Source organism: Cariama cristata, unplaced genomic scaffold (assembly GCF_000690535.1).
Source record: "Cariama cristata isolate BGI_N322 unplaced genomic scaffold, ASM69053v1 scaffold4605, whole genome shotgun sequence".
Lineage (NCBI taxonomy): Eukaryota > Metazoa > Chordata > Aves > Cariamiformes > Cariamidae > Cariama > Cariama cristata.
Genome location: NW_009617956.1, coordinates 1 through 16,979, shown reverse-complemented (window position 1 = coordinate 16,979; position 16,979 = coordinate 1). Strand labels below are relative to the sequence as shown.

At 41.1% G+C, this 16,979-nt stretch overlaps 1 protein-coding gene across 1 annotated transcript in view; it reads left to right on the top strand.

Annotated features, from left to right (window-relative positions):
- SDAD1 (SDA1 domain containing 1) overlaps positions 1-15,402 on the top strand; it is a gene marked incomplete at its 5' end in the record, with an annotated part of 15,631 nt that extends 229 nt beyond the window's left edge. The window contains 20 exons of the mRNA XM_009700669.1: positions 303-401; positions 570-680; positions 1,438-1,509; positions 1,602-1,702; positions 2,701-2,758; positions 3,659-3,733; positions 4,542-4,643; positions 5,124-5,193; positions 5,950-6,053; positions 6,792-6,849; positions 7,447-7,505; positions 7,846-7,922; positions 9,010-9,107; positions 9,525-9,601; positions 9,983-10,115; positions 11,663-11,760; positions 12,230-12,423; positions 12,945-13,029; positions 13,423-13,584; positions 15,312-15,402. Of these exons, the coding sequence (XP_009698971.1) occupies positions 303-401; positions 570-680; positions 1,438-1,509; positions 1,602-1,702; positions 2,701-2,758; positions 3,659-3,733; positions 4,542-4,643; positions 5,124-5,193; positions 5,950-6,053; positions 6,792-6,849; positions 7,447-7,505; positions 7,846-7,922; positions 9,010-9,107; positions 9,525-9,601; positions 9,983-10,115; positions 11,663-11,760; positions 12,230-12,423; positions 12,945-13,029; positions 13,423-13,584; positions 15,312-15,362 (1,884 nt within the window). The remainder of the gene's footprint in view (positions 1-302; positions 402-569; positions 681-1,437; positions 1,510-1,601; positions 1,703-2,700; positions 2,759-3,658; positions 3,734-4,541; positions 4,644-5,123; positions 5,194-5,949; positions 6,054-6,791; positions 6,850-7,446; positions 7,506-7,845; positions 7,923-9,009; positions 9,108-9,524; positions 9,602-9,982; positions 10,116-11,662; positions 11,761-12,229; positions 12,424-12,944; positions 13,030-13,422; positions 13,585-15,311) is intronic.
- Positions 15,403-16,979: the final 1,577 nt, after the last annotated feature.

Genomic DNA, 16,979 nt, shown 5'->3' with positions numbered 1-16,979 from the left:
CGCCTGCTTGTGCTGTTGCCGTGAAACCGCAGCGACTCGGATTTCTGCACCGATATTGTCGGTTTCCAGGAACACAAGTTTTTCTTTTGAGCATTTAGTATAATTTTTAAAAGTTTTTTTTAAATTGCATTGTACCGCTTACATCTGGGCATCGATAATAACTTACTTCTGCGTATATTAAATTGTCATTATACGAACAATTATAATTTTATTGGTTGCTTACAAGATCGGATGCCTTCCCAGGGTTATGAGGCAACCCAAGGTTTCCAGCAGAGCGTTCAGCTGGGTCTGTCTCTACCCAGGTTGCCCACTGCTACCCAGAGCACATGGCCAGCTTTCCCCAGCAGCTGAAGGAGCTGCTCTCCTACCACCATACGGTCCTGGATGCAGACCTGCGCATGGTAAGACCCGCACCAAAAGGCGTTTGGGGCAGACCGCGTCCTGCGGTTAAAATATGCCCTTTACCAGTGAGGTTAGAGCTTGTGGTTTGCTTGTTAATTTTTGAATAAAGATGGAAACTGGAGAGTATTATGAAATTTTGGTTCTGATTCCCTGTTTCTCTATTACAGACATTCTGTAAAGCTTTGATCTTGTTAAGAAACAAGAATCTAATAAATCCAACAAGTTTGCTGGAGCTCTTCTTTCAACTGCTGCGGTGTCACGATAAGCTTTTACGAAAAGTAAGCCGTGCTTACAAAAACCGGTCTTTATTTCCAGTGGGTTTTGACCAAATTGCCAGAAGTAACGCAGTGCTGGCAGGCAGTGGTTCTCCTTTCCTTGGTAACAAAAGAAGAAAGTTTAAAATAGCTCTGCTTTTTCAGCAATTGACAGTGCTGGAGGCAGGACTCGATCTGTATGTTTGGTTAGTAATGAGGCATGCTGCTGTAAACATCTTTACTGCGCCATTGCAGGCTGTAGGCCCGTCCTCCGTTTGGAACTGAGCAGCTTGGGGGTGTGTGCAGGTGAAAACCATCAACACGTTGCAGTCAGAACAGGCCTTAACGAATTCTTTGTGAGAACTTCTGAGCAAAACAACTAAAACCAAACCAGCTGCTAGTTAAAGCTGTATTGCAGGCTTTCTGCCATAAAAGTGAAAATACTTGCTTTCTGCCTCCAGAGTTACTAAACTGGCCATTGGAACATGCCTGAATGAGGCAGGGGTGGGACTTTTTTAAGCAATACTTCGTGCTGTTCGTTTTCCTGCCTTACTGTGCTGTAAATTAAGGATGCTTTTCAAATACATAAAAAGAAGGCATACATGAGACTTTACAGGATAACTTCTTGTTGTTTTTCCAACTGTAACTTAGAGTAATATTCTCAGGGGTGATCTGTTTGGTCTCATTTTAGTACTTGGAGACTTTGGGGGAATAGTAGTATGCCTGTATTGTTCTCTGCATGACTTGTGTCGGTTACTCCCTATTATCCCTCCTTTTGCAGACTTTGTATACACACATCGTGTCGGACATCAAGAATGTCAATGCTAAACACAAAAACAATAAAGTAAACACAGTAAGTATTTTAGCTTTCAGATGTACTTCAGTTTAACCTCTTGATGCTGTCAAAGACTTCTAATAACAAGTGTTTCCAAACTTTTTTCTTAGACACTGCAGAATTTCATGTACACTATGTTGAGAGACAGCAATCCCACTGCTGCCAAGATCTCTCTGGATGTGATGATTGAACTTTACAGAAGGAACATCTGGTGGGTCTGGCAGGCTGCTATTGATTCCCCATTTTACTGTGGGGCGGCCATCCTGACATCGCTCCTGGCGTGTAGTGCAAATGTAATGCAGGGGGCAGGGACTTAAATAGATGTATCTTATTTGTGTTCCAATGGGACTGTATTTTGTGGAGTGGAATTTAGATGGGAAGAAATACTGTCGTGTGTGAAGTCTCAGAGTTATTTAGGTTGAATATTTGGTGTTCTAGTTGAAAACTGTATGTAAATTGTGTGTATTGCATTTGAAACCCAAGGTGTGTGCAGCTCGCTTTTTTGAGCTTTTGCATGTAAAAGCTGCTAATATTAGCATACAGCTTGTGATGTACACTGGAAAGAGGAATTTTGGTTTTGTTCTTGTTTTCTTAAGTTTGTAAGTTCATTCTAGATGACTGATCTCATGGGTGCTTTGAGTTTTGAGGATTTTTTGTGAAGCTATAATATAGCTCCTATTTTGAGCAGATAGCAGCTGAAAAATTGTTGCCTAGATAAGTATTGAAAGGAATAAAAGCACACTGAGTACTGTCAGTTGCTGTCTTGCACCTAATATGTTGCTGAATCTTTATGTTGTGTTACAAAATGCCGGAGCAGGTGTTACCCAGCGGTAAATTGCATGAGAAGACGGTAGTCTCCTCACTACTGCTCACTTTTTGACTGCTTTTTTCATTTTTACCAGTGGAAAAAGTGGTAATCTGTCTTCCCTTACTGGAGCTTATTCTTTCTGTCCCTTCAGTCACAGCATGAACTAGATGGAACGCAAGTCTGTCTGTTTATTTAGATGAAGCTACTGCTATGTTAGAAGAATAAAAGAGAATGACAGGAGCTTAACTTCTTTGTTTGCAAATCTACTTGGAGCATTGAGAGACTTGATTCTAATGAAGCTTCGTCCTTGTTAGGAGTCACATTTCATGAGACTTAATTTTCTGAGAATAACTCGAAATTGCCAAACTTAAAGTAAAAGGTGGTGTTTTGTTTTATTCCAGGAATGATGCCAAAACAGTAAATGTCATCACAACTGCCTGCTTTTCAAAAGTGACAAAGGTGAGAACAGGAATGACTTGATGAAACTGGATGTTACCTAAGCTACCTTTCTGCTGTGGGCACAACTTTTTATTTTGTAATTGCTGATAAGCTTCACTGATGATTTGTCTTGTGCTTATTTTATTTTCAAAATACCACTTGTGTTGTGGGAGGAGGCAGCATTTGGCTCTTATGTACAGAGCAGCAGAACTGGAAGTTCATCTTGTACCAAGTGCGGGCTGCTGTGGGGAGGGTAGGTGTACTTTCCACTGCTGCTCAGAAGAGACTTTCAGAATATTCCCTCCTTATAATCAGCACCGTAAAGCTTTCATTTGTTCAATGTGAAGAGAGTAGCTGTCCTGCCTGGGGCTTGAGTGAATCTTAGGCTTTCTGCCATCTATGTCAGTTCTGCAGTGCTGGAGGTTTTAAAAACGTATATTCTCATTTGAGATAAGTTCTTACACTATGAAGGTCCAGAAGCTGTTCCATTCAATATAAACTAGCCAAACAAAACTAACCACCAGCAAACCCATATAAACTAATGAAAGTTTGGAGTTCTGAGCACTGTCTCAGGTATCAGCTGTGCAGGAGTTCCTGATAATGTTGACATGGAGCAATTAGATTGAAATAGCTTTGCACAATGATAGGAGAGAATTTGCACCTTGAAACTTGCTCCAGGCATTGTGGAAGCTCAGCTGCTTTTTGACTCTGTGTACCTCTGAGTGTTGAGGATGGCAGCAAAAATTGACTCTGTCTGTAAAACATCTGTGGCTTTCAGTCTGATTGGGTTTGCTTTCTGTTCATATCCACGCCTATAAAAAGTTGGGAGAGTCTTCACGTAACCTAAGATGTAGATGTAGGGCTGTTGTAAATACTCTTGTCAGTTTGTCCTGTCCTACATAAACTTGCTTTGCTTTTCAGGTATTAGTTGCTAGTTTGAAGTTCTTTCTTGGGAGAGATGAAGATGAGAAACAAGACAGTGAGTCAGAATCTGAGGTGGGTGTTGTGATTAAATCTTCTCCTCTGTGTTCTTCAGACTCTTAACAGGTCTGTGATCCTAGTGACCCTGGCTCTGCCAAGCTGTCTGCTTCTGTGTTGCGTAGTTTTCTGTCTTGTTTCCTCCAGATGTTTCTATGCTTCACTAAAAAGTTGTGTGTTTGACAGCTGGCCCGAACTGATAGCAGGATGCCTTTGCTGTCTGTCTAAAGACTACTGCTGAGAGCTCCTTTGTTTTCCTCTTCTCCTTGTGAAGGAAGCAATTCACTTTGAAGACCTAAGCAGGGGCTGGTCAGTGTGGTTCGTGAAGACATGAATTGCTGGATGTGTAATGTAGAGTTGTGGAAGAGGCGTTCACCTAGTGTATTGGAAGCTGGTTTAATTTTTTAGCTGTCTGGTTTGTCTTCAGTTTTCCCTTTTGTGCTCCACTTTCTGTTTATATGCAAACAAACATAATTCAGTTACCTTGAGAAGGCTGATGGCCTAACAGGATTTCAGTCTAGAGCCTCCTAGTACAGGATATCATTATTTGTCTGTGACTGAACAATACTCTTCAATTAACCACCTGTAAAAACTACTGTGGTGATGTGCTGTTAAGTGTTCATGATCTCTCCTGCATGTAGGTATGTGACTAGTTTTATGGAATCAGGATTTTAAGTGCTAGTATTTTTGTGAGATGAAACTTAGGAAGAGGGATAGTTCTCAAATATGGTACATGATCCTGAAAAATACTGATACTTTGTTTCTGTGATTCTCATTTGAAGCCTGATGTCACTTGAGTCTTGTTTTGCTTGCATTCTTTCTGAAGGACGATGTTCCCACAGCCAGAGATCTGATGATGCGGTATGCAACTAACAAGAAGACCACCAAGCGCAAGAAGAAACTAGAAAAAGCGATGAAGGTCCTCAAGGTGAGGAGAGTGGTGTCTGACTTGCCAGCATTTTAGCTTAATCCTTCAAGTGCAGAAATTGTGTTGTTGCCCCTGTTGCTACCTTTTGTCATCTCTTCTAGGTAAAGGTCCTCAAGTGTTCTAGCATCCATTTGCCAGGCATATGCCATGTTTACCTGGAAGTGAGCTGCTTTGAAACAGACTTAAGAGTTTAAGTTGTGGGTTAGTCCTGCTCTGGGTACCCTTTGTGTGGTCCCCTGCTTTAAAGTATGGTAGTGTCTTGATAAGTAACTCTTTACTGCAGCTCCTGTTCCCTCTTAGGTCAGGTGGCAGAAAACCCTATGCAGTTGAAAAGAGTGATAGTTTACTTGTTAAAATCAAAGCGCCTCTTCTTGAAGAGAAGAATGGTAAATAGCAGCGTTTAACAGCAGCCTGAAACTGAAGCACTTGCAGCTTTTTCGTGGAAAGAAAAAAGTCTCTTTTACTCTTTGTGCCATGCAGAAACAGAAGAAGAAGAGCAAGCCAGAGGTGTTCAACTTCTCTGCTATTCACTTGATTCATGATCCCCAAGGTAAGCATGGATGGTATTTTGTCTTTTTTCAAATCCCAGGCACTGAAGCTCAGACAGAACTCTAAGGAGAATTAAAGTGACAAGCAGGTACAAATGTGACAATGTGATACTCGTAGTGTGCTTTTACCACAGAGTTTCATAGCACTTCAGAAAAGTGAGACCAGTCCTGTTGTGCTTGTTGTAGTGGAACACTTGTAGATAGTCAGACAAGGAAGGAGCAATATTACATCATCTGCTTCAGGTTGCTACAGATCAGGACATGGCTCTCTACCTCTTTCTTGCATGTATGAAGGCCATAATTTGCTGACTGGGGAGTAGTTTATCTCCTGTAGCTTCTTTGGCTTACCCCCTTCAAAAATGTGTTTCTGTTACTGGTCTGATGTTTGTCTAATATCACTTGACTTGGTCTTAGTCTGATCTAATGAATGTCTGGGGATTTTGTTTTTCAGATGAACCCAAAACGTATCTAAAAAAATCTAGCTTTAAATACTGAGTCCATGCTTATGATGTGGAACTTCTGCTAGTTTTTCCCTCTCCCGAACCTGTGCACAGCTTCAGACCTTCTAGGCATGCGAGAAGAAAAATAACCCCCCAAAACTGTGAGAAGTGCTCTGGCCACCTTTAATTTCTTCTGTGCAAGGGCACTGGGGCTTTAAAAAACCCAAATCAGACTGACTGGCTTTTTTAACTTAATCCCAGCTGAGTTCTGCATTATGCTCTTTAAGTTGACCACAAATCTATTATTGCTTCTTCTAGACTTTGCAGAGAAACTACTGAAGCAGCTGGAGAACTGTAAGGAACGATTTGAAGTGAAGATGATGCTCATGGACCTAATATCTAGGCTAGTTGGAATACACGAGGTACATACTCTCATAATTTGATAATGGCCTGATGGTAGCCAGCCTGGTTTGGGTGGTGGCACGCTCTGGCCTTGTGCTTCTGGAAAACGAGGTTTAATTTTTCTGTATGTTGAAAAGTGCAGATGTACGGTCAGGTGGTTGCCAGTGGGCCTCATGGAATGGCGCAGTGGCACAGACTTGTGTGGTACTAAGTGAGCTCTGCTAGAGAAAGCTGTTGGTCTGGAATAGCTGAGCTGTCTCTAATGAATAGAGGAGAACATGTCCTTTTTTCAAGACCTGTGTTCTCCTGGGAGGTTCTTCAAAGGGGAAAGACTTTTCGGAGGAGTCCAGCAATTGCTCAGGAACAGCACTCTCTGAGGTACAGCCAAAGTGTGATCAAAATTACTGGAGTCTCTTTCTGTTTTGGGAGAGAAGATTGTGGCCCTGAGACAAAGGGAAGTGGCACACGATAGGATCGTGCAGCAGGCTGCCCTCATGCGAGTTCTCTGCAGTCTAACAGGAACCACTCTGGATTTCACAGAGCTTGGGATTGAGTCTTCTATTTCCTTTGTACAAGTCATTTCCTTATCTCCATGTATATCAAACACAAGACAGGAGAATGCATCGTGCAATAAAATCCCAGGCATTTGGAGAGCATGCTGTGTGGAATCATTGATTGTTTTAGAGCACGTCAGCCTATGAAAGGTGATCTCAAGTTAAAAGACAAGAAGCTAATCTATTACAACTTCTTTCTTGCAGCTTTTTCTTTTTAATTTCTACCCCTTCATTCAGAGATTCCTACAGCCCCATCAGAGAGGTAGGTAGCTACTGGTAGATAACACTGCTGGTCCACCATGTCGCATGTACACTCAGTTCTTAGAAGTGGTGCTGTAAATGAATAGGTAGCAGCAGCTCAGTAGGAAGTTGGAGTAGTCCAGGGAGTGTGGCTGAAGGAAGTAAAAGGCCCTGGCTGCCAGAAGTGCAAAGTGCTTTAGACTTTATGGAAGCTCTGTGCACCCAATGCTCCCTGCCTGAGCATTTGAGAAACTCCGGCAATGGAATAAAATGATTCTCCTGAGTCCCTAGTTCCTTGCAAATCCTGACAAGTTGAGCAAAGCATGACTGCCTCTTGCTGCTTTGTTTTACTGGTATTTCACTCTACTTCTAGAGCATTTCTTTTCGTCTTAGCTGACTATTAAGGGCCTGCACTGCTGCTGGGGTGGAGACCAGATGAATTCCTAACGCTTGGTGGGAGAAGAGAAATAATTGTCCCAAATAACTTCAGACTGAAATGGCTTTGAGACTTAGACTGAGCAACTTGTTGAGTTAGCTGTTTTGGTGGATGCATTTATTGGCCAGAGTAAGCTGCAGCAATATACTTTGACATCTCCTTCCCACTTGTCTTTTCTTCCAGAAGTGACAAAGATTCTTCTGTTTGCTGCGCAGGCTTCACATCAGCTAGTACCACCTGAGGTCAGTACTCCGCCTACATTCAGCGATGTTGGAAATGGACAGCAGGGCAGGGTGGAAATATAACCGACTGCGTTTGTGGGGAGGGGGAAAAGGGAATCTGGTCAGACCCTTTGTCTTTTAAAAGCTTATGGTAATTTTGGCTGCTTCTGCAAGTCCCCTCATGTCTGATGTCTTCATTTCTGCAAGAGAACTTGTCTAGAAAATATTTGCAGGCTATAGCGACAAGTCCTGAGCTCTGCCTTTCTGTGAAAATGGCTCTGTTGTCTGTTAATAATGTGTAGTCATTTTCACAATTTTATTAACTATACATTGTTTATTTAACCTTTTTTCTCATTCACAGATTATCCAGTCAGTGTTAATGACCATTGCCAACAACTTTGTTACTGACAAGAATTCTGGGGAGGTCATGACTGTAGGGTGGGTACAGAATCTTACAAAACCTGTGTAACTCTCTCTGAATGTGGAAAAATATTTTTCTTTTTTAAACCACCTGCAACTTATTCCTCTCATTTGTACTATGCTTTCAAGAACTTGCATGAATAAAACCAAGTTAGGACAGTATCTCAGCATAAACTTCCCTTATTTTTGTTGGCAGTGTTTTAAATTGCCCAGAGTAATGGGTTTCTGTGCTTAGTGCTGTAACTTAAGTTTTCAGGATTCATGATGGTGCGGTTTTTTGCTTTCTCATTTGGCCATGTATTTTTCTTCCTTCCTGGATACTGTTATTTCTACTTTGAGGGTAGACCTCTTGTCTATGAATTAATATATTTGTATATACTTGGTGAGTGGCTATACTTGAGCATTATAGTTCAAGACTCTTAACTTTTTTTTTGTGGATGAAATTTCACTTCTCACAACAAATTTAAATGTTGCTGTTGGTGAAACTGTAATGTACTTTCTTTGACTAATCAAGAGAAGTATTTGTGAAAGCTCTGGTGAAGTGGAGAATGATCAGTAAATGTAGGAGAGTGCTGAATTCTTTTTGAAGAAGCAGCATTCAACAGGGGCAGGCTGTCGTGTGTAGACATGTTGTGAATATTTTGTGAGCTCTTCCTTTTCCTCTGGGCATGGTTTTAATCCAGGTACTCAGTGTACTAAGTGTGCGCGTGAAGATGAAGAGGAACTTGTGTGAGCCTCCAGACTTCTGTTATATTGTCCTTAGTCTACCCAGAACTGTCTCTTAATTTTTTTGTTGTTGTTTTCTTGGCCTGGTGATTGTTTGACTGCTTTTCCTGTCTGCCTGGACCCAGGCTTCAGTTGCAGAATCCTGAGGCCTAGGATCAGACAAAATAATCGCTGGAGAGTGGAGTATGGGCCAAAGGTGGAGGGTTTTGGAGAACCATGATACAGAGAGCTTCTTGTGATGTTCTCCTCTGTTACACTAAATGTTGTATAAATGCTCTATAAGGTTCTTCAAGTTACAGATAATTCAGTCTATTACTAGGCCAGTGAGAGTCTCTCCCAGCTATGGTGTTCAGAAAATAATTCACTTCCAATTTTTTAGAATCAATGCAATAAAAGAAATCACTGCCAGATGTCCATTAGCCATGACTGAAGATCTGCTCCAAGACCTCGTTCAGTACAAGACTCATAAAAATAAAAGTAAGTGTATTACATGGCTATGACTTTTAAATCCTTTTTCTCCTGTATAATCTGGTCCTCCATTGTTACAGCCTTCGTAATAGTGATGTCTGAATTGTTTTTATGTGGGCTGAGAGGTATCATTTTTAATATGTCTCTTGCATTTCTTGGTATTTTGAGTATGTATATATATAGGAGACAAATCAGTCAGGGGTACTTATGGCAGGGGAACTGACAAAACTGAAGAAAGGAAACTGCTTGCTAATAAAGATTTAGCCCTGAGGAAGAGCTGGATCCTGTATTGGAGAAATTAGAGCGAGCTATACATTCAGAAAAGGCATGACCAGGCTGTAAATACTGATTATCTGAATGGGCTCTCAGTTTGCTTGGAATTCTGCTTTTCTGTGCTTATTCGTGACTCTTTCTTTTTCTGGGTAGATGTGATGATGTCTGCAAGAACGCTGATACACCTTTTCCGTTCTCTGAATCCAGAGATGCTGCAGAAGAAATTCAGGGTAAGTGTTGTTTTATGTGCATTGCATTCACCATAAACATAGGCTCATGTGCTCAAAAATGATGATGAGAACTGGTCTCATAGCCTCTTGAGAATGACGTGGAATCATGCCTGCCTTCTTCCCATGCCTGTACCCTTGCTGCCTTTTGACATGATGTGCTCTTATTTCAAGATTGCCTTAGTTCAAATTTATCAAACTCACTGATGGAAGGGTTGTGCTACAGAAGCTCGACTATTTTCCTAGAGTTCATTCAACTTTTTAGTAATTCAAGATCTTTTCTTATTCGTCGGGCAGAATTTATCTTTTCTCCACCATATTTTTTCATGGATTTGTGGGCATTAAAATAGCAGCCTGCTTAACATGTATTTTATTAACTTACAGGGTAAGCCTACTGAGGCCTCGTTGGAAGCGAGGATTCATGAATATGGAGAACTGGATGCCAAAGATTATATTCCAGGAGCAGAAGTACTGGATGTTGAGTGTCAAAAGGAAAAGGAAGGAACCCAAGAGGAAGGTTGGCCTTTTTTTCTTTACCACTTCTATTTTAAGCATCATTGTCACTAAGATTTTATTTGGACATAAAACTTGGTGTTTGTACATTTCATTTGCTGCTCTCACATGCTGTGTGGCTTGCACGTCTGTATTTGTCCATTAAGAAGCATTTGCAACTATCCTTGAGTAAGTGTGATTTATCTAGTACAGTTTGTTTCTATGTGATAGACATTGAGGGGTGGAAAACCAGAGGGACAGACATTGTACAGCTATGAAACTTTACGTGTTCAGCTCTTCCTAAAGAAAAGTTTTTTGTTGTGTATTATAAAACACCGAAATAGTACTTTGAAATAGTATTTGGCTTCTTTAATTCACTTCCTGTGTAAATGTTCCACATAGCCTGGAACCCTGCCTGAATCAGGAAAAAAAAAGATGGGGAAGGACTTAAAAATCACGTCAGAAGAGTTTGGCAAATCAAGCCTGAGGGCATTGGAGATATTGCAGTGGAGGTGTACTGGAGGAATAAACCCCCTCATATGTCATGTTTCTTATGCATGTGAATGCAGCGATTAGTATAGCGATCCTTGCTTTGATTCCTGAAGCTGTTAACTTTAGCCCATCAGTCATGTTGAACAACAGTGAAGAAGAGCAATGCATATACTGTAGAAAGTAACTTAGCTATAAATTGCATTGCTTCCCACCTTGGTTTAGATCACAGGGAGTGAGAAACACCCTTGCTGAACAGTGTAGTAAGGATTAGCATCTGTAAACAGCTGTGTTTCTTCAGAGACTGTCCTGAATGCACTTTGTTTTGAGGATCTTTAACTTTGGATGAGAGTTAAGCTTTGCAAAGTCTGGCATTATGGTACAGCTTGCTGCAACACTGACTTGTTGCAAGCTGCTTTGGGTATTTTCTGTGGTCGGTTTGGTTTTGAGTGAATGAGGTGTACATAAATGCATTTCCTGTAAAGGCTCTGATCACCATTGTACCACGTTTGTTGAAAGCTCATAATAAATAAAAGTATTAAGGTGAGTGCAACTCACAGTAATGACAAAATAGACCAGTTGCTTTAAGCAGTCTGTTGTAGGGGTGCATGTGTGTGTTTCAAAAGATCTCACGCTGCCATGTGCAGTTATCACTATAAAAATTGGTGTCTGTAACCGAATATGGATGTGATGTGGGTGTGCTAAGAAATCAAAGCTGAGGGCTTTTTGCACAGCTGTGAATCAGTTGCAAGCCTGCTGGAATTTGGTAGCTGAGCTTGCCAGTGGGAAAGCATGGGAGCTGCCGGTCTGTTCAACTGTGGATGTCTTCTAAAAATCATTAACAAATAGTGATCAGATGTATGAAGTATCTTATGTCTTTGTAATGTCTGTGTAGTTCTAAGGCTGAGACACTGAGACCCTGCAGCTTGCCTGTTTGGTAAGCATGTCCCTCGGCCTAAATGCAGTTAGCAGATAGGGAATGAAAGGCAGGGAGAGCTTGCAATCCAATCTGAAATTATTTCAAACTCAAGCAGTTAAGCTGAATCTGTATTAACAGCTCTGTGCGCTTCTTCCCCTGAGCAGATGGATGGGAAAGTGCTAGTCTGAGTGAGGAAGAAGATAATGAAGATGGAGAATGGATTGATGTGCATCACTCCTCAGATGAGGAGCAGCAAGAAGTAGTGAGTTCTTGGTGTCTTCTACCCCAAATCCAAATGAGTCTTCTTAATAGCAGACCAGATTCTCTTGCTCTGTACCTTGATGTGGCTGCTCATAACTAACTATCCAGGGCTGTGGAGTAACTTGGTGAAAATCAGTGAGGCTGAAGTACAACTTAGCACCTGTGCTGCAGCATGCATGTTGTTAGGATGAGGGAGAGAGATGGGGGAGTTCTGTCCCAGTGCTAAATTCTTTCAAAGCTATGATATTTATATGAGTGCTTTTATTCACTCTGAAATAGAGAGAGGATGCACTTCTTGATGCTAATACTACATGTTGGATATAAGACTATGAAGAGTCCTAACAACTAGTTGTAGCACTTCCCAACACTATTGCCCCACATAGGTATTTGGGAGGCAGGGGTCATGGATTGTGGTGCAGAAATGGTTTGCAAAGCTCTGGATGATGATTCTGTTGTACTTTTTTCAAAAGGCAGAGAAGGTGAAGAGCATGCCCATAGAGGAACGAAAAGCCAAAGCTGCAGCAGTCAGTACAAGCAGGCTGCTAACTCAAGAAGACTTCCACAAAATACGTCTCGCCCAGCTTTCCAAAGAACTTAATTCTGCACCTGGCAAAGCTGCAAAGAGGAAAAATATTGAAATAGATGATGAAGAGGAGGAGGGCAGGTAGGATATGGACTACTGATGAGTGCTTTCTCTGCCCTGTAACCTGGTGATACAGCTTTTAATGGCAGCAGGGTGCAGAGCTCTGCTGTTGGTCGGTATTCCCTTGGGACAGGTGGCAAATGGCCACGCAGCCTAGGATAGATCCTGACCTGGGGAATTTGTTTATACCTGAGAGAAAAGACAAGAGGGGCAGATGGTAACGATGAGTCTGTTTTGCTTGGTTGGACCAATAGGCATGTGGTGAGTTTTGTAGTAGTAGTTGCATGGTTGTATCTCCAGAATTTCTTAAACTTTGTGGATTAAGCAGGACTTGAAAAACAGTAATGAGACTTTTGTAAGGGTTGTCCCAAGCATGAGGATTAGCCTGAGAGAGAACAAGAAGTGCTTGTGTGAATGTTTATAGGAAGACGTAAGAGGTGTAAGAGATGGGTGAGAGGTCAAGGGTGAAGAGGGCATATTGTTTTTCTTGCCAGATGAAGTTTTGTGTGTGATGGCCTTTTCTTGGAATTTTGTGTCTGTAGGGGAGAGTTGCTTTCTCTCAGAGATATTGAACACCTGCATAAGAAGCCTAAATCGGACAAGGAGACCAGACTGGCAACTGCAATGGTGAGGAACGGGGCTATTTCCTATCTTCTGTCTTTGTAGATTGGGGTTTGTGTTTTTTGTCTCCTGCAGAAGGAGGAGGTGTTGGGGTTGCATCTGTAAGACAGGTATCCAGTTGCCATCTGTGTTTTGAGAAATGTTCTGTATAGTTTTTTGCTGTTGTGTCTTGGCTGTAACAAATAAACAGCCTCTTGCTGGTCACAGGTGACAATGAACATACAGACACACCCAATTTTCACTGTGACTTGAGAAATACAGCCAGCCTGGAAGAATGCATGTAACATACTGGACCTGGATTTATTGTTACTGCCATAGAACCTGTCACCTTAGCAGCTGATGTTAACTGTTAGGGAAAGGAAATTGACCCCTGTTACTATCTTACATTGTCTATTCTAGGCTGGAAAAACAGACAGAAAAGAATTTGTGAAAAAGAAAACGAGAATTAACCCATTTGCCAGCTCTTCCAACAAAGAAAAGAAAAAGCACAAGAACTTCATGATGATGAGATACAGCCATAGTGTCCGGACAAAAAACAAGCGTTCTTTCAGGGAAAAACAGGTAATATTTAATGTTGAAAATAGATGGGGCAGTGTGAGCAGTAAATTTACATTGCAGGCGAAGTGCTGCCTATACCGTACCCTAAGTCGTTGCTGTTTACTTTGATGGTTTAATTGCTGGAAAGGACTGTGGGCTAGGTGGCTTCCCTTGAATCCTACCCCAAAGGACATATATCGGGAATTGCGGTGGTGAAGAATGCTTGTGTCAGTCTCTTTAATATGCATCCAGGACCAAGCCCTGATGCAGAGTCATGTGTAGGCTAGGAAGGTAATGATAATGTGGTTTGTTTTCCTTTATATAGATTAAAGAAGATCATATTAGAACCCTGACTATAATCCTGTGATAGAAGAAATGCTTCCCTGATACGGAGGAGTTGTTTTTCAGGACAAGCTTTTAGTGTTTCTTCATTTTACATATTCTGTCTTTGACCTTTTTCCTGTTACCGTCATATTACGGACTCATCTGTCCTGGCCTTGAGGTCATCTAATAGCTTGTCACAAATGTACTTAAAGCACAGACATAAATGCTATTTATTACCTATTTGAAACTGTTTAGAAAAAATAAATTGCTTCAGTTAGCCTACCACAGTAGTTTCACAATATGCTGCTCTCAGTGCTGAAGCCTCTGCTGCTTCCTCAGCTGTAAGCTTGGCCACAGCCCTTGTGAAAGGGTACACAAGCCACAAATGTGTATTGGGCAGTCCAGTTACTGTGCGTTCCCACAGGCAGCTGTGCCAAGGGTAGCTGCAGTTTGTTGCCTTAAAAGCAGCAAGACTGAAACTGTTCATAGACTCAATGGAGAGAACATGCCTTAAGCGTTCCTGTTAAACAGGAAGACTTGGACTAATATTTTCTGTAGTCTTTTTATTTGCTATCGTTCTGCCTAACCCCAAATAAGGCTGACCACATTAACCCGCAAAACACACAAAAAATGTCACAAACGAACAATGCAGGCACTTTGAGGAAACTGCTGTTTACAATGATTCTTATATTTGGCTCACTTTCTCTCAAAAGCCGTCTTGAATGGTTTCAGTCCTTACTCCCGATTAATGTTTCGAGTTTAAATGTAACAGCTAAACAGTGAAAGAATTTTTTCATACTTTTTTTCACTAAAGTTAGGCCACAGCATCAGTTCTGTTGACCATGATTTGGAAATAATTGTTGACAGTGGGTTGGAGTACCATAGTTGTAGGATACTGCATTCTGCTGCCCTCTTTGGTGGTAGTCTAGTCCAGAGCTGGAGCCCCTTACCAACTAAAACATGTCTGAAATACACACCAAAATCTCTTGAGGGTGATATGGCACTTGCAAAAATTCTAGCACTCGTCTTTCCCCCCTTGAAAAGAAGCTATGTAGTACTCTTTCCAAAAATGCCATTTAATCCTACTTACCTCTCAGCTGGAGTGAAGTTTTTTCTTGATCTCTTCTAATTGAATATGAGTCAGTGGAAGAACAGTTTATGTTACTGTAATCTCTTTCATTATATAGTGTTTGCTAATGATGTACTGAAACGTTTTGATTTTTTTTGAAGACCAGCTCTTTAATTGTACTATTGAGTTTAGCTAAATAACCATAGCATTTCTGCCACTGTAGTCATTAGTATTTGCCAATTACTGCTCCCAGTTTTAGCTGATAAGCTATTGAAGAGGGTTGTTGATGTGATAGTGGTGTTGTCTCCTTACTTAATATTCTCCTTACCTGAATATTCCACTCTTGTTTCGTATTTAGCTGGCTCTTCGAGATGCACTTCTGAAAAAGAGAAAACGGCTGCTAAAATAAAACAGTAATGGAGAGGAGTACTTGATCACCCTTGAAGAAATAGCCCTAGAAACGTTTATTGCCACCTCTCACCACCCCAAAGGAAAAAGAGGACTGAAATGCCTTATGGATTTCTCTCTATTCTGTTCAGAATTGTAAATTGAACGCTTCCATACTGTTGGATATTGCATCTATGGGACAGACAGAAGAGGCCTTAATCCTTGCAGGATTTTTATTTTTATTTTTTAAGCATTCTAGGGAAGAAGGCAATTATCTTTTCTTCAATATAACTTACAGCTGTTTTGGTATGTGTAAGTATTAAAACATACAACCTTATTGTAAAAAGATTTTACTTGAAGCAATTCATGAATAGGTAATTGGAAAGAAAAAGAATACTCTAGCTCAGTCCATGAAGTGTGTGTATATAATGTCTGTGCCTGTCTTATGGGTGTGATTTTACAGTGTAAGCCATTTTCTAAGCAGCTGTTTTTTACCAGTTTAATAATAATAAAACCACATGCTTGTAATACAGGGAAGTTCAAGTGAACAGTTAGAAAAACAGTTTCATTATGGTTTATGAAGAAAAGTATATGGTATAGTATATGGGAGGTGGTTTTCATGTTGCCATTTAAATAGAAAGTAGCATCACATGCAGGAGAACTAAAGAATCTTATTTTCTTGTATCAGTGTATCTTGTGGTAGAACTTGCTGGTGTTGGATTTTTGAAGTATACACGAGAACATGGATCTGTGGATTCTTCAACGTCAAAGGTTGAACTCTTGCTTCAGCCGTGACCTCTGTGGGGAACAGTTAATGGGTTCTTTGTACCTTACCCAGCCACCTGTTTTAATGGAAAATTGAGGAAGTTATTTATGTCACTCCTTGTCAAAATCTATTTGAAATGGATTTCCTTGTGGGGTAGAAACAGGTGCCACATGCCCAGTATAATGGAAAAGTATTTGGTGAGGTGGTTTTTTTCCTTTCTTCTTAAGAAACAAAGTTAATATTCATATCCTACGTGGGAATTCACTCAGCTTAGGTTTGTTTGTTATGTTGAATACACAATTGTATTCAGTTGAATTCCTATTTTTGTCTTGTTTGTGGTTTTTTGTTTGTTTTGCTTGTCACATCTTGCTTTCTGAAGTAAAAAACGCTTTATAGAGGCTTCAGGGACATAGGAGAGAAGAACAAAGAAACTTCCTACGACTTTGAATGTTACATTCAAATTCAGTGCTGCTGCTGAGGGAAGGAATGACAGCAATGGGCTGGCGTGGTGGAGGATGTGTAGCTGGGAGCTGGAGAGGCAAATGGATGCAGAGGAGCTGTAGTGGTATGGGGACAGAGTGGGAAGCAGGGCCTGAGGAGACCCCAGTACGGGCGGGAGCTGGGGAGTACAATATGCATTTACATAAAGCACCTCTTTCACGGTTTTCTTTTTTCACCTGAACAGCTTTCCCTTTATGTGCTTCTAATGACTTCTGAGGCTGAAGGGGAGAGGCAATTCTTTTTTTGTCCTCTTTGAGTAGAGGATAAGTGTCTAGTCTCCCTCTTGTTTACAACCTTGCAGTGTCGTGCAGCAAGCTGAGCTATGCCCAGTTAAGTGTGTGGTGGTTGCCTCTCCCCTCCTTTAAAAATGAG